This window comes from Lissotriton helveticus, chromosome 6, assembly GCF_964261635.1.
Source record: "Lissotriton helveticus chromosome 6, aLisHel1.1, whole genome shotgun sequence".
In the NCBI taxonomy this organism is placed as follows: Eukaryota; Metazoa; Chordata; class Amphibia; order Caudata; family Salamandridae; genus Lissotriton; species Lissotriton helveticus.
The window spans coordinates 1,763,313,138-1,763,340,085 of record NC_136067.1 but is presented as its reverse complement, the minus strand read 5'-3'; the positions used below and the strand labels follow the sequence as shown (position 1 = coordinate 1,763,340,085).

Genomic DNA, 26,948 nt, shown 5'->3' with positions numbered 1-26,948 from the left:
CCCCAGTACACTTAGAGCGGTAATTGCAAACACAACAGTGATGGACAGAATGTGGATCAATGTCACACATTCACCCCAGTCCAAAGATCTGGGCCCAAATCCATCGTTTTTCCACTCCACACCACCCTGGGTTAGACAATGGCGATATGCAAATCAGCGCTGACCCTGTGCCCCATGGGAACAGTCCAGTCCGAACTACAAAAGCCATGTCCTTCCCAGAACGGAAACAAGCATCCGAGGACCGGCCCGGTTTCGAGGTAACACCTCTCATCAGCCCGGCTAGCTTGATTCCAGTGGTGTGGAGTGCCTGGGACTCACGTCTGAGCATCCCCAGTACACTTAGAGCGGTAATTGCAAGCACAACAGTGATGGACAGAATGTGGATCAATGTCACACATTCACCCCAGTCCAAAGATCTGGGCCCAAATCCATCGTTTTTCCATTCCACACCACCCTGGGTTAGACAATGGCGATATGCAAATCAGCGCTGACCCTGTGCCCCATGGGAACAGTCCAGTCCGAACTACAAAAGCCATGTCCTTCCCAGAACGGAAACAAGCATCCGAGGACCGGCCCGGTTTCGAGGTAACACCTCTCATCAGCCCGGCTAGCTTGATTCCAGTGGTGTGGAGTGCCTGGGACTCACGTCTGAGCATCCCCAGTACACTTAGAGCGGTAATTGCAAACACAACAGTGATGGACAGAATGTGGATCAATGTCACACATTCACCCCAGTCCAAAGATCTGGGCCCAAATCCATCGTTTTTCCACTCCACACCACCCTGGGTTAGACAATGGCGATATGCAAATCAGCGCTGACCCTGTGCCCAATGGGAACAGTCCAGTCCGAACTACAAAAGCCATGTCCTTCCCAGAACGGAAACAAGCATCCGAGGACAGGCCCGGTTTCGAGGTAACACCTCTCATCAGCCCGGCTAGCTTGATTCCAGTGGTGTGGAGTGCCTGGGACTCACGTCTGAGCATCCCCAGTACACTTAGAGCGGTAATTGCAAACACAACAGTGATGGACAGAATGTGGATCAATGTCACACATTCACCCCAGTCCAAAGATCTGGGCCCAAATCCATCGTTTTTCCACTCCACACCACCCTGGGTTAGACAATGGCGATAGCAAATCAGCGCTGACCCTGTGCCCCATGGGAACAGTCCAGTCCAAACTACAAAAGCCATGTCCTTCTCAGAACGGAAACAAGCATCCGAGGACCGGCCCGGTTTCGAGGTAACACCTCTCATCAGCCCGGCTAGCTTGATTCCAGTGGTGTGGAGTGCCTGGGACTCACGTCTGTCCATCACTGTTGTTTACAATTACCGCTCTAAGTGTACTGGGGATGCTCAGACGTGAGTCCCAGGCACTCCACACCACTGGAATCAAGCTAGCCGGGCTGATGAGAGGTGTTACCTCGAAACCGGGCCGGTCCTCGGATGCTTGTTTCCGTTCTGGGAAGGACATGGCTTTTGTAGTTCGGACTGGACTGTTCCTATGGGGCACAGGGTAGGCGCTGATTTGCATATCGCCATTGTCTAACCCAGGGTGGTGTGGAGTGGAAAAACGATGGATTTGGGCCCAGATCTTTGGACTGGGGTGAATGTGTGACATTGATCCACATTCTGTCCATCACTGTTGTTTGCAATTACCGCTCTAAGTGTACTGGGGATGCTCAGACGTGAGTCCCAGGCACTCCACACCACTGGAATCAAGCTAGCCGGGCTGATGAGAGGTGTTACCTCGAAACCGGGCCGGTCCTCGGATGCTTGTTTCCGTTCTGGGAAGGACATGGCTTTTGTAGTTCGGACTGGACTGTTCCCATGGGGCACAGGGTCAGCGCTGATTTGCATATCGCCATTGTCTAACCCAGGGTGGTGTAGAGTGGAAAAACGATGGATTTGGGCCCAGATCTTTGGACTGGGGTGAATGTGTGACATTGATCCACATTCTGTCCATCACTGTTGTTTGCAATTACCGCTCTAAGTGTACTGGGGATGCTCAGACGTGAGTCCCAGGCACTCCACACCACTGGAATCAAGCTAGCCGGGCTGATGAGAGGTGTTACCTCGAAACCGGGCCGGTCCTAGGATGCTTGTTTCCGTTCTGGGAAGGACATGGCTTTTGTAGTTCGGACTGGACGGTTCCCATGGGGCACAGGGTCAGCGCTGATTTGCATATCGCCATTGTCTAACCCAGGGTGGTGTGGAGTGGAAAAACGATGGATTTGGGCCCAGATCTTTGGACTGGGGTGAATGTGTGACATTGATCCACATTCTGTCCATCACTGTTGTTTGCAATTACCGCTCTAAGTGTACTGGGGATGCTCAGACGTGAGTCCCAGGCACTCCACACCACTGGAATCAAGCTAGCCGGGCTGATGAGAGGTGTTACCTCGAAACCGGGCCGGTCCTCGGATGCTTGTTTCCGTTCTGGGAAGGACATGGCTTTTGTAGTTCGGACTGGACTGTTCCCATGGGGCACAGGGTCAGCGCTGATTTGCATATCGCCATTGTCTAACCCAGGGTGGTGTGGAGTGGAAAAACGATGGATTTGGGCCCAGATCTTTGGACTGGGGTGAATGTGTGACATTGATCCACATTCTGTCCATCACTGTTGTGTGCAATTACCGCTCTAAGTGTACTGGGGATGCTCAGACGTGAGTCCCAAGCACTCCACACCACTGGAATCAAGCTAGCCGGGCTGATGAGAGGTGTTACCTCGAAACCGGGCCGGTCCTCGGATGCTTGTTTCCGTTCTGGGAAGGACATGGCTTTTGTAGTTTGGACTGGACTGTTCCCATGGGGCACAAGGTCAGCGCTGATTTGCATATCGCCATTGTCTAACCCAGGGTGGTGTGGAGTGGAAAAACGATGGATTTGGGCCCAGATCTTTGGACTGGGGTGAATGTGTGACATTGATCCACATTCTGTCCATCACTGTTGTTTGCAATTACCGCTCTAAGTGTACTGGGGATGCTCAGACGTGAGTCCCAGGCACTCCACACCACTGGAATCAAGCTAGCCGGGCTGATGAGAGGTGTTACCTCGAAACCGGGCCGGTCCTCGGATGCTTGTTTCCGTTCTGGGAAGGACATGGCTTTTGTAGTTCGGACTGGACTGTTCCCATGGGGCACAGGGTCAGCGCTGATTTGCATATCGCCATTGTCTAACCCAGGGTGGTGTGGAGTGGAAAAACGATGGATTTGGGCCCAGATCTTTGGACTGGGGTGAATGTGTGACATTGATCCACATTCTGTCCATCACTGTTGTTTGCAATTACCGCTCTAAGTGTACTGGGGATGCTCAGACGTGAGTCCCAGGCACTCCACACCACTGGAATCAAGCTAGCCGGGCTGATGAGAGGTGTTACCTCGAAACCGGGCCGGTCCTCGGATGCTTGTTTCCGTTCTGGGAAGGACATGGCTTTTGTAGTTCGGACTGGACGGTTCCCATGGGGCACAGGGTCAGCGCTGATTTGCATATCGCCATTGTCTAACCCAGGGTGGTGTGGAGTGGAAAAACGATGGATTTGGGCCCAGATCTTTGGACTGGGGTGAATGTGTGACATTGATCCACATTCTGTCCATCACTGTTGTTTGCAATTACCGCTCTAAGTGTACTGGGGATGCTCAGACGTGAGTCCCAGGCACTCCACACCACTGGAATCAAGCTAGCCGGGCTGATGAGAGGTGTTACCTCGAAACCGGGCCGGTCCTCGGATGCTTGTTTCCGTTCTGGGAAGGACATGGCTTTTGTAGTTCGGACTGGACTGTTCCCATGGGGCACAGGGTCAGCGCTGATTTGCATATCGCCATTGTCTAACCCAGGGTGGTGTGGAGTGGAAAAACGATGGATTTGGGCCCAGATCTTTGGACTGGGGTGAATGTGTGACATTGATCCACATTCTGTCCATCACTGCTGTTTGCAATTACCATGCTTAAGCCAATGGTCATAGCAGCATGCACGCATGCAAGCATATCAATGGCACAGTAATGCCATTTTTCTGAAAACAGTAAACAATTAGGTGAGGACATGTGACATGGTTGCTCACTTCTGTGCCTGCCCAGCTTAGCTCTTGTTTAGCAACACCAACTCGACATTTTACTGCCAAGGGCACTAGTGCATTGGAACACGTCAATAACACGTCATATCATACAAAATACCAACACATAACCACTGACAGAGTATGTTAAGTTGAAGAACAAATTATGGAATTCAGTGCCAGAATTAATCTCTGCCACTGTGCAACAGTAACACAACTCTTGGTGTTGTGTATAGCAATGTACTGAAACAGTCAATAGAATTTTCATGGAAGGTGGAAATTATACACAATGGGCCTTGGTCACCAGAAGTGGGAAATCTACACTTCAATTTTTACATTTATGTCCGTGTCGATTTTCATAAATTCCTTAAGAAATCCACTTTGAAAGCAGCACCTGCCACAGGTTTCCATATAGAGCTCTCTGTGGTGGAGAACTCCACACTGGCAGAATTGATTCCCTATTACCAATGCAGGAGTTTGTCTTACTTCTCTGTGGACAAAATATTTTTTCCGTTTTACATACTCCTTCACCAGCACCCCCACCAAATGTTTTGGTTATCCATTTCAATTCTCACCTTTCCCCTTGGACAACTGAGGTAAATATACAACTCCTTCCAGGATAAAAAAAGAGCATGATAATAGTTTGTGAACGCCCTCAATTATACTTGTTTTGAGTATTCAGATACTCCCAAGGCTAACCATGCCTTGCAATACCCAGGAACACCCTAAATCCCAACCCTTGAATGGCATTTAAGGGTGTAACGGTCTCTACTTTGCATGAGAGACCTCCACAGAAAAGGTTATGTTTACGTGGAATCACTTCGTGAATTCCTGACAGGAATAACTAAGGTAAATTCAGATACAAACTTCTGTTTATGGCCAAATTTACTTGTGAATAGACTCCATAATGTTGAAGAGCTGTCTACACATAAAAAGAAAAAAAATATATGTTTTTGAAAATTGATTTTGGTTATTAAAAGCTGAGTATGTTTATTTTACATCGGATAACCTGATTCCCAAAATCTTTAATGGCATAAATCAGGTGAGAATAATAAGCATCTCATTTATCAGTGACAATCAATAGAATCTTAAATTTTACCATAGTCACTAAAGTGCCAGTACCAATAAATTTATAAAAGCATTTTTAAATCCGTCACCTTGTAGTTTTACTACTTTCTGAAGATTTCAATCCATATTAAAAACTACACCTTATGAATTCAAATCTGGATTCAATTCACCTGTACGGTGTTCGCTGTGAGAAAGAGCACTGCACAGCGGGAATGACACCCTCTGTGCATATTTTCTTCTACACAGAGAAATATGATTTCCTACAGAGAAACAACTTTTCCTACCCAACCACCAAATTTGGGGGTGATCCATTCCTTTGCCGCCTTGGAAAGGGATATAAACTAGCACTTGGCTGAAAACATGTGATGCATTGTGAAGAAGAATGTGAGGAGTTTGTAAATGCCCACAAATGCATTCATTTGTGGGGGTTGACATACTCCCAAGGCTTACCATACCTTACAATGCCTTCATTACCACTCCTTAAGTGGGATTTATGGGTCTAGAGATCTCCACGCTCATGGCGGAGATCTCTGTCCACATAAACATTCTTGTGTCCGCCAGTAATTACTTTGTGAATTCCTTGCATCTGCAACTGAAGTAAATTCCTATGTAAACTACGATTTATGTTCCAGTTTATATTTGTTAATAGGCCCACCAAGACTTGCTCCGGAGCACATCAGGTGATACGTTTGTCATTCTCCAGAGGCAATTAAGCTTAAGCAAAACATTTTGAAGTCCATTTGAACATCTACAATACCATGGCATTTCAAGGATCTCCAGTGCATCATATCATAATCTAACTGAGTGGATCTGTGATGCCCATGAGCAGTAGAAGCAGAAACATGTTGACTAATTCTTAATCACACAAATCCGATGCTACTAGTCACTTTACAGGACCAGGTTACATCCGTCTCACTCTCTTTAATGGTCTTTGGTCAACCTTTAATAAAATTGTTGATAGGTTAGCACCAAACTCCTTTTAATCTTCACCTCACTTTTACTCACCAAAACACACGCACGCCTTTAGAAACGTCCTGCTCCACTGTAAATCAGGCGTTGAAGCACACCAGGGAAGTACTTTGCTCCCCTGGCGGAACCCTATGAAGAAGCATGTCACTGACCAGGTCGATGAATGAGGGTTCCTTTTACAAACATATGGTTTTTCCGATTGCTGCTTAATGAAAACCCCTTCTGGGTACATTAGTAGTCACTCTTTTGTTGTTACCTATTGATCTACAGGGGGTCTAAGAGTGCCTCTCACCCTCTCTCTCTAGTTGTTAAATACATCTGCTAATATAGTCCAGATGTAAGCTAAGTATATTGGATAGTGTTGGACTTGGCCCTTTTTGCAGGATCATCCCTGAACTTGTTGCCTTCCTCCTATATTTCTTCTGACCTGTTGTTGGCTATTTTATGGCTCTGGGCACTTTACCACTGCTGATCAGTGCTAAAGTGAATATGCTCTCCCTATTGTAAATTAATGTATGAGTTTGTGATTCCATGATTGGCTGGTTTGGTTTAGCTATCAGACCCTAGTACAGTGCACCAGGAGTGCCCAGGGCTTGTAAACCAAATGCTGCTGGTGGGCTTGCAGTACTGGTAAATGTAAATGTAAATGTAGTGTACTTGTATAGCGCACGAATCGACCCCAGCTGGGGTATCTCGGCGCTTGTACGAATACCGCTGTGGAACCCTTCCTGGCTTTTCCCTGTGAAGTGCCCACTCCTGGGCACCCCCAAGGTGAAGCCAGGTATCCTAGCGTTGTGGGGGCCGTTGTGGAGATTAAGCAAGCTATTGCCCAGAGTTGCAGGGTGGGACCAATGATTAGAATAGGCACCGAGGCGAGAATTATCAGGTCCGAGGAAATTGAGCTCAAGACCCGCCGAGGCGGGAATTGAACCCTGGTCCCGGGCTAAACCTCTGCATCAGGGTCTGCCGCTCTAACCATTTATTGTATGTGGGGCTGATGCCCCGAAATGCATCGGGTGTTATTGCGTTTTCTACTTAATGTATAAATTTATATTTCTGTCATTCAAATGTAATACAAATTTGATAATTCACAAAGTGTATTTCTTCACGATGACTGTAATGTGATGAATTTTTGATGAATCATATTGGATAAAATTGAATAGGAACTTGTCAAAAGGAATATTTCATTTTTCGTAGTGCGTGTTAGAGTCCTGGCGGCCTCTCGGCGCCAGGCCACATACAATTATTACGTAAGTGTGCAGGCACTAATCTAACACAGCACACACATCGTACAACATACAGAAATTGATTATCAGAGTGCAGCACCCGCTCACATACATTGCTCTAACCATTGAGCCACACTTCTCCACTGGTTGTGCCACCCACAGAAGCCGCATGTAAAAATATGTCTAAGGTCTGCCATTTCAGAGCCTATGTGCAGTCTTGTACTGCCATGTTGAATGAGCACGTGCACCCACTTGCCAGTCCCTAAACCTTCCCTTTTCTTCATATCAGACACCCCTATGGTAGGCCCATGGGTAGGCCCAAGGGCAGGGTGCACTGTAAGTATAAGGGAGGACATGCTCTGGTGTGTGTGGCATGTCCTAATAGTGAATTACAGCCATTTTCGTTTTTCATTATTGCAAGGCTACCTGTTCTCCATAGGCCAGAATGGGCAGTTAGATTATTACATTTTATAATCCTAACTGACTTAGGGAACACGGTAGCAATTCGAGTTTAGTATTTCTTGTTTAACTATCCAAGTCTGCCTCTGCTAGGTTGAGTATTCCTTGTCTGGAGTTTGAGTGACAGGGCTGGGAGATTCCAGGAGACAGCCCAGTGGGGAATAGAGAGATCTGCATCCAGATGGGAGGGAGGAGTTGCACCTGGGACCTGAATAGGACTGTGCCTGCCCCCCACAGTGCTGGCTCCACCCCCTGTGGTGCGTATGATGTCTCTGACCTGCACTGTGAAAGGAGAGGAGTCATGTCAACAGAGTGCACCAGGGCTTTCCTCCACAATGCTGGCTCTACCTCCTGTGGGGCGTCTGATGTTTCTGCCCTGCATTGTGAAAGGAAAGAAGGAGTAATGTAAACAGAGTGCTCCAGAACTGGTTTGGACTAGGCAAAGGCCCCTCTGCCCTCAGAGGACAAAGGATTTTGGCGTATAAATAGTGGGACCCTGATCCCAAGAATTTATCTCACTTTTGGACAAACAAGAAGAAACCTTTGCTGAGGAGAGGAACCTGAAGAAACTGAGGAGAGAGTATGCCTAAGCTGAAGTGCTGCTTGGGGGATTGGCCGGCAGTGGTTGCCTGACTGCCAAAGAGAGGAGAAAGGGACTTTGTGTACTTTCATCAACTTGTAAGGATCTCCAAGGGCTTGGAACAGAGCTTCCCTCCTGCTTAGGTCTCAGGGACAGCAGACTTCAACCCCCAGTTCTCTAGAGTACCTTCGGGAGTGCCTCCTGCTGTTTTGTGCCTTCTGAGGGACTGCGTGTTGCAAGGAGCTGGAAGCGCGACTCAAGAGGAAGATGCGTGTCGCCGTCGCTGCTGCTGCCGTCGCATCTTGGATGTCGCCGCTGTAGCTGTCGTATTGCACCACTTCGAGAGAAGCGTCTCGCAACGAAGAGGAAGCGTGTCGCCGACGCTGCTGCTGCTGTTGCATCTTGGATGTCGCCGCTGTAGCAGTCGTATTGCACTGGATCGAGAGAAGCATCTCGCAACGAAGGAGAAGCGTGTCGCCATCAGAGCTACTGCCGTCGCATCTTGGATGTCGCCGCTGTAGTTGTTGCATTGTGCGGAAGCGTCTCGCAACGTCGGAGAAGAGTGTCGCAGCCGAAGCAGTTGCCGTCGCATCGCAGAGCAAGGGAGTCACCGCTGCAGCTGAAGCATTGAATCGAGACTTCTCGCATCAAGCGTGCCACATCTGGAAGATCTTCACGTCTTTACTTCTTTGCACTGGAACTTTGCCGCATTTCCATCGCTGCAACACTTTTGTTGTGGAAGTGTAACGCATCGTAAGGTACATTGACTTAAAGTGTTGCATTTTAAGAACCGAACAGAACTAAGCTAAAACTGCCATTCTTAAGTACAGTATTGTGGATTTTTGTCGGTTGTGGTCTTGTGTTAAATCTATATAAAGAATACTTATTTTTTATATAAAACCTGTGTGGTGTCCATCTGTAGAGTTGTCACTTGATTACTGTATGTGGTCACAAATGCTTTACACACTGCCTCTGAGATAAGCCTGCCTGCTCGTGCCAAGCTACCATGGGGGTGAGCAGGGGTTATTTTAGGAGTGTACCCCCTTACCCTGACTAGAGGCAAGGGTCCCTATTTGTCACAAGTACCTACCTGTGCCAACTAGAGACCCCCAAATCTAACAGATAGCTAATGAATTTGTGGTAGATTAGAATAGAATAATCAGCTGAATGAGCATCATTGCAGCAAGAGATCCATCACTAATTAGGATGACCCCAGAAAGAAAAAATGGGAACATCAGATGGCACTTTAGTTGCGCTTTAACTCCATCACCTCCAATACAGTCATCCTTTGACACCTACAATTCCCAGACTATGCGTTCACTGCTTTCCTGTCATGGACATTAACAGCCCCAGGGAGATTAGTGGGGAGAGTAGAGGATTGAGGAGGCTGGGGTTGGGTAGAAGAGACATACCATCACTGACTATTCTTTTTCCATGATTTTCTAATATCATCAACTACATTAACAATGCAAATATGTTAGCAAGTGTTAAAAGATGTATGTAACATTGACGGAAGTCATTTACTTTGTCTTTACAGACAAGGTCCATTTTAATAATCTATCACTGCTTTGAGTTGCATCAAATAATTTGCCATATCAATTACCGGTAACATTTGTATCAATTCTTATTGGGCAAGGAAGATTTAAAAATAAGATGCTAGGTCGAAAAACAATAAGCAGAGCGCTGTCAAAGTTAACAGGTCTGGCTATGTTATGTGTGAAAGTGACTCATTGATTGACAAGTTTGTATGGGGTCGTGTATAGGTCAGTCAGTCAATGTGATAATATTCAAATGAATGAATTAATGAATAAGTGACTAAAGGGATTCACATGTATAATATGAAATCATAGATACATGAATTGCTGAATAAGTAAGTACACTGATGAATGGCTGGATGAATTTAAAACAAAAATGCATTAAGTTGCTGTATATTGAATGATAAATGCTTTTGTGTTTACTTTGTCCATTGGGTATAAATTTAATCGGAGAACATCTTGTGAAAATGAATTTATTGTGGATAAAAGCCACTGCGAAATGTGTAGTGTATATATATGTATTGGGGAACTTTGATGTATTTGTATAGTTAATTTATGTAGAAAGTGTCAAATGTGTTAATGTGTTGTGTTTTTTTCAAACAAGAAATACCTAAAAATAATGAAATAAAAATTAAAAAGGTATTAAGTGGATATACCGAACAAACTATATAGTAATTTTGGTTTGTTTTCCTCAATTGTGAGGAGTGAAAGAAATGTGAGGTTGGCAATCTTTTTTGTACAAATGGATGAATTTATGAGCACATGAATTGATTAATGAGTGAATGCTGGGGCCTCAGACAGTATCAATGATAGGGTTGAAAATGCCTTGAATTACTAATATTTGACAATTCAAGTGCTAAACGAGATCTGGGCAACATTTCATCAAGCATCTACAAATTCTATTAAGAATTACCAGTCTTATGCCGGTGTAAGCATCACATCCAGGGTAGGAAACAGTATTCCCAGATTGGGTATGAAGCGTTTAGAATTACTGCCACTCTGTCAGTTTAAGCATTACACACGAATGGGCACCACTGTACCAAGAATATCCCATATATGCAATGTATTAGCACTATTGTCCATTAACATTAATGTGGGTTAACTGCATGATTACATTTGCACAACTCCCAGTAAAAATTAGTGCATAATTGATTTTGAACCACTGCTCAATCATCGTTAGTGAATGTTAAGGTTTGATATATCACGTTCTCATCTTGAATATTTATTCAGAGTTGCCTTAAGTAATTTACAGATATACATCTTTACTTAGAAGACATAGCTGCATAGGCAAACTTGCAGTATCGCTAATTGCTCCTAGCGCATGTTCAGATTTGCACCATCAACCTGGAAGTCTTGTTGCATGCTGAGATTTTTACCACCACTCACTAATCTTAAGTGCACACATATATTTGCTCCATCACTTGGTAATGGTAGCACATTCTAAGTGCGAACATATCACAAATTTTACGAAGACAGAGGGGCATATCAGCAAGGTCACGCTATCGCGTGAATCCTTGCCTTAGCGCCCTGTCCCGTAACGCCCATCTTTGCATCTCTAATGAGATGCAAAGTGGGCGTTCCAGCTCAAAATAACTGGAGAAATGCCGCTAACCGACATTTCTCCAATTATCAATGGGCAAGCATAGCGATAAGAAAAGTAGCGCTAACCTTGGTTATCGCTACCTTCCTTACGCCTGCTTTTCCTTTGACTAAACAATGTTAGCCGATGGGTGGTGGATTACAGGGCTGAGCCACCGAGCCCTATCAACAAGGATATAGCCGTTTTCCATGGAACATCGCTAGAAAACCAGCAATGTTCCATGGAAAACATCGCTATCACAGGAATAATTATCGCCATTGCGCTATGCGTTGGTAATACAGCGCTAGCATGGCGATAATTATCTGCGCTAGCCGGAGATAAAATTCCTCACGCTAATGGCGGGATAATTATCGCTGCCGATTGTTGTTATGCCCCCATGTCAGTTATTTTCCTGCTCCGGGAGCAGACCGGTTTCTACATATAGGCAGCAATCGGCTGGTTGTCGATCTAAAAAGATTTTTGAAACAAAGAGGAAAGTAATTCAACTAAATAATTAATTAAAGTTGCCTTTTACATATAACGGAGTTGGAATTGTAACTGCCAACCTGAGTCAATAGGCTTGATTTGCTATGCACTATGGTTATTATTGAATAATACCATGGATCATCCTTCAATATATAGTTATAGTTTGTGATTGCTGTTCAAACTCTTTGTACACCACAATTGATAAATGGTTGAAGCAAGAGGTTATTAGTGGAAGATTCTATTATGATTCCAGACCACAAGATAGATTTTATCATCTTGATTCAATACTAAATCTGCCCATTAAAAAGGGATAATAATTGAATATCAATATTTGTTCTGAAGAAGGTGATGTTAAATACAGCATTGACAGATACATTCAACTGAGCATATTACGTCCAAAGTAACATAATTTTTATTGTGTTTTTATGATTACGAGTATTTTATGAATTTATCAATTGTGTTTTTAATGACTGGTGATACTTTTTTATGTATAACATGGAAAAGTGTGAATTCATGTACTCATTGTTTTTATTATTTGCAAAATGATATAATAAATATTTTTTTATCATAAATATTTTCATTGGATGACTGATCGATACAGACTTGTTTTCTCTCTTTTTTCTCTTTTCTTGGTGGCTCGAGACCTGCTTAAGTTTATTTCTATTTACATATTAAATATGATGTTATATTTTTAATGTAAGTTGATTTTGATGATTTGTTTGAATAACGATTTGTAGACCTTGATCGTGCATTGAGTTCCACTCCTTCTGATTATTCAAATGGTACAAATTAAGTGACTTTTAAAAGGGATTTTTTGTGTTATGACCAATAGCCTTGTAGACCTAGGTAAGAGGCTATATCAGCAATTAAAGGCCCGCTCCCTTGTTAAATAGCCTGGCCTTCAGCTCAAGCCTTTAACGCTGGAGTGGGCCTTTATTGGCTGGTACAGCCCACTACGGCAGGCTATAAGGCTATGTTAATACACAGTGACCTATCACATTTACAGATTATTTACAAGGATTAGCAGCCTAACCTTAATAGAGATGCTAATACATTCATTTTCTTAACAATATCGAAAAAATGTTTTTCCTGTGCATCCAGCAGATTTTCTTCGAGTAAGATTGTTAGACCCGGGATCCCTGGTTGGCTGAGGGAGGTAGCTTAGGCCAAGTAGGGACCAGCGTTTCAACGTCAGGGAAAGGAAGGTGACCTTCTTAGATAGCTCCGCTCACCCCCTCGGTAGCTTGGCACGAGCAGCCAGGCTTACCTTCTAGGCACATCTGTAAAGTATTTGCAACCACGCTCACAATAACCCAATGATGACACACAAACAGACTCCACACGAGTTTTATAAAAATGAGTATAAATTTTATATAAAAAGATATACGATAAGACCACACAACATAAATCCAACATATGAGGTTGTGTACTATTTCTCCTGGCCGGTTGTTAGGCTAGCCAGCCCTTGTAAGTTCTGGCGGTATTAATGAACACTTCTAAACATTCTCCTGTACTCCTAATATCGTGTCATACAGTTCATAATGCTAGAATCAGGCACTTTTGCAATGAAAATAATGCAATGCGTAATGCAACAATCAGGCACTTTTCAAGGTAAAATAATGCAATGCGTAATACAACCACCAATACTAATCAGGTAATTCGTTATGCAGGAACAATGCAATGCCCACACACAAATCAGGTAGTTTGTTATGCAGAAACAATGCAATGTGTCATTCGTCAATCAGGTAGTTTGGTATGCAGATAAAATGCCATGCGTAATACACTAATCAGGTAGTTTGTTATGCGGGAATAATGCAATGCGTAATACTCTAATCAGGTACTCTGTTATGCAGAATTGATGCAATGTGTAATACGACAGCCAGGTACTCTGTTCTGCAGAAATGGAATAAGGCGTAATACACTCAGGCCCGATCACTGGGCCTTAGGCAGTCTCTCCGCCTCTCCTTCTGACTTGCAGTGAGCCTCTCTACAGTTGCCCCAAACACGGGTACGATGGGATCAAAAGCGCAGCTCCATGCTCTGGCCCCTGTACTGCCACTCCCTAGGCAAAACGGGCCGCGATAAGAGCTGAAGCAGAGGCTCGTGCTGCCAACACAAGAGAGAGGCCGAGAGCTTCTCCCTCTGAGCCCGTGCCCCACCCCAGGAGTTGACACACGTTACCTGAGGGGCGCAAACCCACTCACCTCTCCTCTTCCAGTGGCTAAGCCTCCAATGCAGCTTTATGAATTGGCAATGGTGGCTCGGGCCGGCAACTCAGCTCCTCCAGGACTGTCAGTCCAGGCCACTTCAGTTACGAAGATCTCAGGCTGCCACAAAGCTGCCACAAAGCACACGCACACATCGTCACTGAGTCTTCCTTAAGCTTTGGGTGCATGATCACTGGGCACTCCACAGACAGGTCTCAGGGAGCATGAAGATCACGCGCACAGCATCGCTTAGACTCACTTTAACTTTGGTGCACACAATACCAAGGCAATTCGTCACAAAGGTCTCACGGTGCACAACGCACCGGCACACAGCATCAATGAGACTCACTTGGATTTTGGTGCACAGGAATACAAGGCATATCCTCATGAAGGTCTCACGGTGCCCAACGTGCACCCACACAGCGTCAATGAGCCTCACTTGGATTCCGGTGCACACAATAACAAGGCAAATCCTCACAAAGGTCTCACGGTGCCCATCAAACACGCACACCGCATCGCTGATCCTTGCTTGGACTCCAGGTGCCCGCGATCACAGGGCACGCCTTATGAGGTTCTCAGCTGCAACAGGCATGCACTCACAGCATCGCTGAGACTCTCATGGAAACTTTTAATGTTCCTGTGTTTACAAACAGGGAGCCAGCTGACCTCGGGCCCATGGGACTATGTTACTTTAGGGCACAGCACACAGCAAAGTCTCTTTAGCCTTTCCTTGGTTAAAACAGCAAACTGCTGGCCAGCCCCAGACCACACAGCAAGGTTCAGAGCTATCCTTCAGTCTCTTCAGTTGTTTCTTCTTTGGCAAAGGTCCTCTTGACCATGAAGTAGCTTCAGTCTTGTTCACACTGGATCAAGCCATTCTCCAAAGTTCAGGGGCCTCAGCTCTCATAGTTATATGTGTTGTAATATGCCTGGTATTCCACATGTTGTACTATCTCTTACATAGTTGGTATCTTCCCTGCTTCCCTGTTACCTACCGTTCCGTGACAACTCACCCCTCCTTTCCCTTCACTCTTGGTACATCCCTACCTTAGAATGTTAGAGTGAAGCCCAACTTAGAATGCTGGTGTGCCTCAGTTGCAGAATGTTGGTGTGCCTCATTTGGCAGCTGGTGCCTGAGGATCTGGTCTGAATAAACGGCTTCTCTTCATCTTCCTGTGTCAGCAGTTTATTCTAACAATACCCCTCAATGGCTTTGAAGACTTTGTGTTTCAGGGGCACTGACCCCTGTTCAAACCAGTTCTGGAATGCTCCCTACCAGTGACAACTTTCTTCCTTTGTATAGGGGGGGATTGGATTTTCAATCACTCAGCAGGAGATGAGACGATTGTTTTATAGCAGCAACACAGGCCTCTTCCCCTCTAGGGGCTTCTCCTCCCCCTACAATCCAGATGCAGTTCAGCCTGTTGCTGTCTCACCTCCTTCCCTTGGTCAAGACATTCCCGAGAGCCTATCACTTTCAAATCCAGACAGTCAATTCACAGCCAGGAAGAGACACACAGAAATGTTAAGAGCATAAAAAACAAAAACTCAGGCACTTCTAAAAGAGAGAACACACAATGCAAAAACCACCTTCATAAAAAAATGTGTTATTACATTGTGAGTTCAGGCATACTAAACTTCACCTTTCCATCTTAAGCCATTGGGAATATAGGCTGGAAAACATATTACACAGCCTACCGATTCTGTCCTATCGGCAAGATGGCCTTTCAACAGTAAAAAACGAAATGGAGATTATTTCACTGTCAGAACATGACACACACCTTAGTACATGTCCTACCTTTTACATGCACTACACCCTGTCCAGGGGGTACCCTAGACCTACCATAGGGGTGTCTGATGTGCCTAGAAAGGGAAGAGTAAGGTCTGGCAAGTGAGTGCACTTGACAGAACAACATGGCTGGCAGTTTAACAAACTGCGCGCAGGCACTGCAATGGCAGATCTGAGTTCCCTTTTTAATGCTACTTGGGTGGCTGGCACAAATAGTGCTGCAGGCCCACTAGTAGCAGTTGCATTACCAGCCCTGGCACACATGGTGTACTTTACTAGGGACTTCACTTAGTAAGGCAAACATACCAATCATGGACAACCAATTACCATTACACTGTATACAGGGAACACTTGCACTTTGACACTTTTTAGCAGTGGCAAAGTGTCCAAAGCATCTAAGTTGGCAACACCATGTCAGAAAAAAGGTCTAGGGGGAAAGCAAAAAGTTAAGGGACTTTAGCCAAAAAGGGCCAAGTCCTACAGAGATCATGACTGGTCCCAGTGACCCTTGGTTTGAACCTCCCTTGCCCATCCAAAATTTGACACTGGATGGGTCCCTCCATATGGCAGGACCCCACCCACCTACATCACCTCCCCAACCAGGGTATGCCTGTGGATCGATGTGAATAATGCACAATCGGAAGTTGAGCTGCACAACCACCACATGCAAAGTCATCTTCTTAGCCCACAGGCATGTTCTCAGGGAGTGTGCACCTTCTCCAAGGGGAGCCTTGAGCCCTCGACAACAGAGTCCATCTCAATGCCTAAGAATTCAATGGTGGTCATCAGCCTAAAAGTATTACCCTGAGCTGCAGATACCCTAAAATTCTCCATCAGCACCTGGAAAGACAGACTCCCAAGCCTCTGCAACACCCAATGATGACCAGATTTCCACCTAAGACTCACTCAAGAAAAGTGCTAAGCTTCTCAAAATATGAACATGAGATCGTGCAGCCCATGGTCATGCACTTGTCAAAATATAATGAGTCTTCAAACTGAAAACTAAAAAATGAAAATCCTCCGGATGTACCGGGAGCAAGTGTGAAGCTGACTCTATATCTGATTTTGCTAAGCGAGAACCTTGTCCCAACTTTTGCAGAAACTGAATTGCCTGGTCTAAAGAAGCATACTTGACCGAGCATAAAGCCCCATCAATAGCCTTGTTTCCTGACTGACCCCGAGGTGCTGACAGGTTGTGTGTCAATTTGCTTCCCCCAGGTTCTCTTCTGGGAACTTCACAAAGAGGAGAGCAGACAAAGTTGTCTGACACATCAGCTAGCGCACCCACCCATTTCCACCTTGGACAACCAAGGCTACATAATAGCACAATTTGCCAACAGATACAGCTGTTCTGGCCCACCTACTGGGGTAACCCCAATCGCCATACAACTTTTACCATTCTGGACAATACTCCCAGTTGCCACTGGCACCACCACAGCACAGACACCAACCTGCGATACTGCTTCACCAGGGCCAGCCTCCAATGTGATCTGCTGACCACCCACACCATCCGCCTCCAACCCCTTTTGGGTTCCCTGGACCCTGGCCCATTTCTGGACTAGGGGCACGATACCCTAGGTGCAAACTCCACTCTCCTAGGCTTCCTGTCAGCCACCAATGGCTACCTAGACTACCCCACATTTCCCCTTGTCAACAACATGGCCAACATATCAGCCATTTCGTCTGAATAAAATTATCCCAAATATAGCAATTCGAGGAGCTGTTGGAGGAGCATCTGTGACTGGATTAATCCCAACTTTGCAAAATTCACAGATTGTGGTCTGGATAACCCCACAGACTATTCATTAGAAGAAGGATGTAGATTAGGCTTTAAAACACAAATGGCACAGGGTGAAACAAACTTGTTTGAAGATGCCTAACCCCGGAACATAACGGATCTTTTAAAAAGTGCCCCATTGCTAAAAAGTTTTAGAGTGCAGCTAAATGATGAATTGATCAAGACATTGCGTTCTTCTGGAATATGTCTGCATATTGTGAAATTAGTAAAAAGCGTTTGCAAATGGAGTAAATTAAAAAAATAAGAAAATAAATGGGCAAACACAAAAAGAAAGCAAGTCAGGCAGAAGCAACTGAGGGTAAGCAAAAGATGATGAAAGAACTTCAGCTTTTCCTTTCAGAGTGATATCAGGTAAAGGGTATGTTCATGTGCCTTGGAGCAGAAATCTTGTAACATTTATGAAATATTTTTTTCTGAATTGAGAGAAAGTCCAATGCAATGGTATACACAAGTTGAAAGGTTTTGTAAACATTTCCAAGGTGCTGTGAATTGATTTTAATATATTTTTTGACATTGCTATCTCTAGCGATCTGTGGGCAAAATATACAGTTGCTGCATATTGGCCAGATGCTGAGCTGCAAAGAGAATCTTGTACGAATGCACCCTTAACTGTTGTGATGAATAAGTACAATGAGGTGATTACCTTCTCGAAAGGCAGGGTGCCTGTAAAGGACTTAGGATTATGTGAGATTGAGCAGAATTCATCAGGAAGTGAAAGAAGCAGTGCATGATTATTATGAAAGGTTGTTGAAGGTATTTCAGCAGCATACAGGTCAGACTTATCTTAAACCAACAGATATGGGATTCTATGAGACCAGAGATAAGTCAGCACAAACAGCAGATGTGATTTGTTGGCAGACTGAGGCCAGATGTAGGTAAATCTGATTTACCTACTCTAGAATACCGAATTTTACCGATTCGGTATTCTAGATTCGGTAAATCAGATGTAGGTAAAAATTCGGTAATTTTTACCGAATCTGTATAATTCGGTAATTACCGATTCTGTATTTACCAATTCGGTAATTGCTGAAAATGGACTTGAGGTGTCCCTGAGTAAATTACAATGCTATAAAAAAGAAGTCCTGTATCTGGGACATATAATTGCAAAGGGAACTCGTTAGGTGTCACAGGAGAGAGTAGAAGCCATTTTAAATATGGATCCTCCTAAAACACAGAAAGATGTCAGAATGTTTTGTGAATGGTTGGGTACTGTAGACAGTGGATACCCAGCTTTTCCCTGGTGGCATAGCCTTTGCTAAGGCTGATGCGCAAAGATGTGCCTGGGACAACGAATGCATGAAAGCTTTCTTAGAGGTTAGAGGTGAGAGAAAGTGTCAGTTGTGCCCTGGCACTGGAAATTCCAGACTACACCAACTGATACACTTTTATTAGGGGGGAATTTATGTAGCACAACCCCAGTGGGGAGAAGAGGCCTATATCTCACAGATACTTGTGCCTGGACTAGCAGAGGGAGACATGGGCTATAGAAATTATCAGTACCAGTGTCTGCAGTTTCCTAATTTAAATGGTGAGAGGGAGAGAAGAATTCATGGAATATGAAGATGACCTATTTTGTGAGTGCAACAATATTGACACCTGAAGCAGTTCTCACTGAAAAGGGCTGGTAACATATGTATGCATGTAACACTGCCTTGCACATCTTTCTATCCTATAGGGCAGATGGCAGACTAGGGTGAGATCTCTCAGTGCTCCACAGATGAGAAATGTGTATAAACAATATTTCAGGGAAAGACAAACCAGCCATGACTGGACTGTAAATGAGAGGCCAACCCCACCCTGGACCCATTCCCAGCTCAACAGGAAAGGCGACAGTGAGCACATTATTCTCCAAACCTAAGGGAAAAATGTATACTGCAAAGGAGAGGGAAGGAGCATAAGAAACATACCACAACTCTCCCTACAAATTACATGACTGTGCCCCTCACATCACTTTGTCCCAGTACCACTTCACCTGCTGCACTGAAGAAGTCTGAGATAGCACATTAAAACAAAAGAAAAGCCACATGGGTCTGGACCATTGTGGAAAATGGAAGTCAGACCTTCTGGCTTTGCCAATATTGTTCAGAAGGTGACCAGCTTTTCCTTGTTAGTTCCACTACAGAGTAGCGTTGAAGATTTCCCCAAAACATCCATTAACATGTATGTCTATTAGCGGTAATCAGGAATAGCAGGTTACATCACTGGCCTGCTATTTGGTAACCTTGTACTGTACTTGCTGCTCCTGGTGTAAGGGGTCAATAAAGCAGTGTAAGAAAGTAAGCAGGGCTCTGGCAGCGTGGTTTGTTTTCCTTAGTACGCATTAGTTTGTCCTTCTTTTAGACTGTCAGCAACAAATAAGAGACTGTTGTTGGATTATCAAGGGGCCAATGACTTCCCTACTGTGATATCACAGAGTTTACACAGATGGGTAATGCCACTTCCGCTCCGACTCATATTCTGGTGGAACTTCATCCAAAGAACTGTCAGCAAGAATTTGATGATCTAGTAATTTAAGCTAGTAGAATTCTTAAGGAAATTAAACGGAAGCAAAGAGCAGAAAACTTTAAATTAGAACTAATACCTGGTCAAAATGGTCACCATTGAAGTAGAAATAGCTTTGTTCTTTAACTGAGCAATAGCAATTCAACTGCGCTTACTGTATCTAATATTATTTGTAATTCAGCAACAAAGCATACTCCAATGACTGAAAAAAGCAGAAATAATTATCTAAAGACTTACCATTAGTAAAACATTTTATGCCTTCAGGTCCACTTGCAACAGTCTGCAAAGGGCAACTATTACAGTGGAAGAATGTAGGTGAGGTCTGATTTCTGCAGGACACACCAGGGAAACAAGGTTCACCTCTGCACGGAGAAGAGATATTTGAGCAGAAGGCTCCTGAAAATCCATCTGGACATGAACAGCCAACCACCTATGAAAAGAATAAACATGCTTCAATACTCAGACTCACTCTGTTTCTCTTGTGGTAGTGTAATTCTTAAATAAAAATTTCAGGTTGAGAATTAGATCCTATATAGATAAATATGCAGCACATAACATATGTAACTGATATTGCTGCAAAACTGATATCCACAAGAAAAATGGTTTCTGTGAGGGCAGTCTGGAAACCTGGAGTTCGGGTTTATTTGGCCATGCCAAGTACCACACATCACATATTTTAGTGTCAACATCACTGACCTAAAATGGTAATCTCACACATAATAGCTAGCTCCTCTGTGGGTGAGGAGGCTGTGTAGCACTGTGGGGTTAGCTAATCCCAGAAACAGCATTCTGTCTGTGCAGCTCCCAGCAGTTACAAGCCCGGCCCAAGTCCAAAAGAGGTAAATTGTGCATTAAAAATGACTTTGGGTCCAGCTAAATTGTAAACTTTACTATCTCTGAAATTAGTGAAAGTTTCTCCCCTTTTCTTATTGCTGGAGAGCGGGGAGGAGGGAGAGAGGAAGAGAGAGAGGAAGAGAGACAGAGAGAGAGAGAGAGAGAGAGAGAGAGATTAATGCAGAACATGGTGAACTGGTGATGCAAGGAAGTATATGCAGTGGAAGTGGAAAGACAGTGGTGAAGAAGAAGAAGGTGATGTGAGAGATATGCAGAGAGAATATGTGAAGAGGAGTTGTTGGTTGAGGGCGTGTGAGCCCTTCTCAAGCAACACTCACAAGGCGAAACACAACAGTCTGTAACGAAATCTGTTCTTAAAAAACTCCCACACCAATGGAGTAAATTGTAATACATTATTTAACACAAAAATGTTAACCAAACGCAGTCAGTAGAACCAGGGGTATGCCTTTTAAAAGTATGAAGTGAAAAATAGCTCCTATAAGATTAAAGCACCAACTATGGGCATCCATCCACAAGCAACCATGGCAAAATTGAAAGGTATGACTGACCATGACAGAGTGCAGTGCGGATCTACAAAGGGGATTAGGGCCAGTCTCCTCTTACCGTCGGACTTGGAAGAAATTTCAAAGAATAATGGCTGTGAAGGTAAAGTTCAGGGGGACAAGGCAGCCAGAATTGTCTGGGAAAGAGGTGTTGTTGTCTGGCAGCCGCTAGATGACGTTGCTGTGAAGATTTCTACATTTGGACATAGTCTCTTTTGGAAGCCAAAAATATTATCCAGGACAAAGCTGCGGGCTGCATCCAGCAGAGAACCAAGAGGCTGGATAAACCTCCAGGAACGAGCCACTGAATAAGATTTTGCTGCTATGGAGAAGAACATAGTGGGAGCTACCGTAGAGGCAGGCCGGCCGGTGAGGCACTTTGGGCAGATAGGTGAGCAGACGATTCCCAATCTCTTATCGGTTCTCAGAGCATTTATTGGGTGAAAACTTCCTGAGTCCCAAGTTTTAGGCTATCTTAGCACTTTATCACCACTTCCAAGGGTTCAGGTATGGAGGTGCACCAATTGGAGGTCAGGACTTAAGTCATGTTTGGTGTCTAGGTAATTCGAATTTGAAATTCTCTTTAATGATAGTGGTGGATTATAGGTCAAAACTCAGAAAATTCCAATTTTGGAAAGTAGCCATTTGGCACTTGTATCCTGTTCCTGGGTCACATGGCGAGGTGTGAGTGGCAGTTGGCCCTTGTGTATTCCTGCCAGACATCCACAGAATATGGGGACTGGATGCTGGCAGGTTGGGCCATCATAGTCGGATGTGGCAGACCTGTCCACAGCCACACTTGCACTTTAAAGAGGCTGCCTCAGCACACACAAATAACTTCAAATTAGCCTTTTGCAACTCCAGACATCTTTTCCTGGGACTACGGAAGGAAGGCAGGAGAAAAATCCTATTATATGGCACTTGCCAAAAACATTCATATCTAGTTATAATCTCAGTATCAGGCAAGGAGTAAAATCTCAATAGATGATTCTCGCCTTTCTCCGCTGTTCAGTCTCTACGGTGGCATCCACAGAATGGCAGTATGAGATGTTTCAGTGAAGCTAAATCGGTGGAGTATGTTCCCCTTTGGATTGCTACAACAATGAGAGATCAACTTGAGATATAATAAAGGTGGTTTCCTGCCCTCTCCAAGTTTCCCCTTTATACATTTTGAAGTGATGAGCATGTACAATGTGCCCTGAATAAGGTGTATGATTGAAGATTAGTCTCACACCAAAGCATGCATCAGCACTGAACTGGATACCTAGCGGAGTTGATAAAGATGATTTTTATCTGAAGATTAATGATACAAACAATATTTAAAGCGCTTATGGATGATAATATTTAAATGTGATGAACTATCGCTATGCAATTATTGAGGATGGGAACCTATATAATCAACAGAGAATATATTAACTCTGCGAGTCATAGGCCCAGGGTTTCTTTGTGATGTTTTAAACAGGCTGTTGTATATGGTACGAATTTGATATGAATGAGAATGATAGTTGACTGTATTTTAACATTTTATTTATGTGTGTTTGAGGTCAAGAGTGCTAGGTTGGGGAGATTGATGGGTTCATGTCCTGGACAGGATATTGATGTATCAGAGTTAAATAAAGAACTTTTTGACAAATAGATTTATGTATGAATAAATAAAAAGCGATATATTTGGATGCAATGTGAGATCTGTATTGGTATGTTTGATGTTTAATTATAAATTACTGTAGACCAATGAACATTTTTGGAAATTTGATCGGGCAGGCAGAAAGTCTGGCTAGAGAGCATGGGAGTTCCTAAAGGCAAGCGTTGGGGCTCGGCCCTGGCTGCTTCTTCTGGCTTCTTTTTTGCTATATATTTTTCTATCAATCAGGAAAAAAATTGACTAAAAGTTGCATGAACTGTAGTGTACTGATCGGGTGGGCTGGCAACCCACTCTTCTACTCCCTTCTCAGGTGTGCACTGCAGCTTATGAGCCATCAGTTACTGTTTGCTGGGTTGAAAACATCACTGCACTGGGGCATGTGATCAGCCCAGTAAAACTTTCTCAATCCACGCAGGATTGGCCCAGGCAGCATTGCAGGCAAAGTGAGCCCCAGGCATTTCAGGTTTAAGCCCTGTAGCACTCTGGGTTGCATGCTAGTCACAGTCTCACCCTTTAACAGCTTCTCACAGGGTGGGGTGTGGACATCAAGCAAGGTCACTGACCCCCACCCGACCATGCGATGAGTGGGGAAAGGAGCAATTAACTTTTAGCATGGCTGAAAGAAGTAAACTGAGTGCTGACTCCTACGCAGTCATTAGCACGTGTTTTGTTGACTCAACTATGCAGGCCTCAACTCTCAGCTAGGGCTCTGCAGTGAACTCTTTTCCGTTTGCGCAGTTTTGGGAGTTTTCAGCACACCTTAGAGCACACGGAATTCCGAAAAACTCTGCTCCATGTAGCAGAGCAGATTTTTTTACTCACTCACTCTCGCCAAAATTAAGATGCAGAGAAAGGAAAAAACAATGCTAGACTACCTCCTAGCAAGATTTCTCACTGTGGGCAGTCGCGGATGGTTGCTCTCTCCTTCTGTTCGTGTTGAGGAAGCTGCCGCTTGAGTCGAACTTCTACTCGAGCTGCAGAAAGAAGCAGCACCATCTGGCACTGTGTGTGGTGCCATTCATGCTGATTTTGAAGCACATGACAAACAACCAGCACTAAAAACAAGTTCAAATGGCGCAACGGAATACACACTGCTGCTTGCTTTTTTGTAACTTTGCGGAGTTTCAAGCAGTGGAACTCCGCAAACTCTACCTAGGCCTACTCTCGGCTTTCCAAGCATGGCAGGCAATGCAGGGCGAATAAAAGTTTCTATTTTCACCTGGTATGAGGAAGAGCGCGGTTGGAACAAGAACAAATGTATTTAAAACAGACAGCAAGAGAGATCTCGGAACAAACTGAAATGCCAATTGTTATCTCCTAAGTAAAAGGAAAGTATAAATGTTTGATGTATTTTTCTGCTCTACAGAATTGCTTTTTTAACTGACAAATCAGCACCCAATGAGTATTGATACTGAATTCTTCTGCAGTTTAAGTTTCTAAGAATTCGCAATATTTCCTTCCCTAATTAAAGGCTACATTGCTACTACTTTATACTAAACAGATCTGCCTTTTACATTTGTATGGGCATGTATTGCTGCTAAAGGTATGTTTGTAGGAATAGCACTGTAATTCCAGAAACAGGTGATTTGCAGTTTAATTCCGAGCTCTTGGACACAAGCACATAACAAACACTGCTATATATGTGTTCTTCGCTCGCTCTCTCTAAAAACACCAGTGCTTAACATAAAAAAAGCAAGCTAAAAATTCGTTAGTATTAATTTTGGTTGTATTTTTAACAGCTGTTCCATATGGTGATAAGAGTGTTGCATTATGAACATTTTACAGCGCTCTATTTTGCTAATGCAAACGAACAGTCTTAAAATCTGCATTGTTTCTTCCACGCATTTTTATTACACCTACCTATGGCATGCAAGAGATTTTATTGTTTTTCTTGCAAAAAATGTAAATTGCTCTTCAGCAGTTGAGCTTTTGTTAATTGCAGCTATGTGGCCTCCTTCAGTGTGAGCTATTCTTCTCCTTTCGAGACAAAACACTCAAGACACCATTTGTCTGTGGGTGTGCATAAATTGCCAATATTTGTAGGTCCTGCCTAGGCAGAGCATGCACTGTCTCTTTCAGACAGGCTGTATTGAGGATACGGGCATAAAGCTCTGCCCGTTTTCCACCCATATTTTTAATTGGCTACTGTCCGTTTCATGTGTCAATGTTGGCTTTTCATGGGTCAATAGGTTTAGTAGTCCCTCCTTAGTAACGCATTGTCTCTTCTTGTAACCTCCCTTGAGGACACCCCTGTTACATGTATTGCTTCTCCCTAGGTTTTAATTACAGTCTCAGAGCAGTATTTTCTTAAAGGGCTTCAGGTAGGACACACACTTGGTCCTAAGCAAAGCTGGCAGTGGTTACTTTACTCACTAGCACATCTCACATTTATATGAGACCTTCTATAAATTTCCCTTCATCAGCTCCACATAGAGTACAACCTAATCCAGAATTAATATAATAATTCTTTTGTCACATTTCAAAGCAACTAATTGTATATATGGACATAGCTATTTGAATGTACTTGTAGTACTGTCTTGCATGCAATCGATTATGGGTAGGGTTGATTTACTATATCTTCTGCACTGTGCCAAAAGAGCACCCAATGTCCCATTAGACCTCTTTTGGCCACATATGATCTTGCATTTGTTGAAGGTAGAGCTCTTCGCGTTAAAAATGACAATGTTTTCTACTTTGTCTTTTTTTATACTATTGGCAATAGTGTTATGCAAATATAATAACTCCACTGCAAATAAAACAAAAGTAAAAAACATTGTTATTTTCAATGCCAAAAGCTCTTACTTTAACAAATGCAGACCTGTTGCATTGCAAATGCTTTTTTTTTAACTGCAATCACTCCTGCAACTATAGGGGTAACCCGAGGTAACAAAATCATTGCATAGAACACAGCGGCCTCCTTGTTTTTGAACCATTTGTATTACAATAATAATGTATAATAGTATATTATTCACTGTTAGTATAATAGAAAATAAAGTACCCGGAGATGGGACGGGGCCTTCAGTGGCAACTAAGATAAGTTCAAAAACTTTTTTATTAAATATATATAATGTGCGTATGGGTGAGAATGTGTATGTTAGAGACAGAGCATGTGAATGTATAAGTTTGTATGTGTGAGTAAAAGTGAGTGAGTGTGAATGAATTTGAGTGGCAGACTGAAATAAAGGGTGAATGTAAGAGTAAGTGAGAATGATGAGAAAGAAGGAGAGTGAGTGACAATGAGTGTATGTAATTGAGTGAGAACGGGTGAGTTTGAGTCAGTGAGAATTAATTAGACGGATTAACAGTGAGAGCAAGTGAGTTTGAGTGACTGAAGTAATGTGTGAGAATAAGTACGCATGAGAGCTGCCAAGCCAGGCCCTCCCTAAACCAGAACACATGCAACCCAGGACCAGTTTTTCCCTTGCTGTGGGGGAGGGGGAGAGAGAGCAGCTCACTTCCCCAAACATACCCCTGGCTGGCACACAAGCTCCTCTGAGGGGCAGAAAAATTCTGTCATGCTGAATTTGCCTCAAAATAGCACACGGTGGGATATTTTGCAGTAATGCAAACAGGATGTGCTGGAATGGTGGGAAAAGTGACTCCTGGGAACTTTTTTGCATTGATTAGGGAGTGTCTGACAGTCACCCCATCCACAGGCTAGTG

The 26,948-nt window shown here is 43.9% G+C and overlaps 1 protein-coding gene across 1 annotated transcript in view; it reads right to left on the bottom strand.

Moving 5' to 3' along the window:
* Window positions 1-26,948, bottom strand: part of LOC144761885 (mucin-like protein) — a 507,595-nt gene that overhangs the window by 280,876 nt on the left and 199,771 nt on the right. The window contains exon 12 of the mRNA XM_078647097.1: window positions 20,484-20,676. Within this exon, the coding sequence (XP_078503223.1) occupies window positions 20,484-20,676 (193 nt within the window). The remainder of the gene's footprint in view (window positions 1-20,483; window positions 20,677-26,948) is intronic.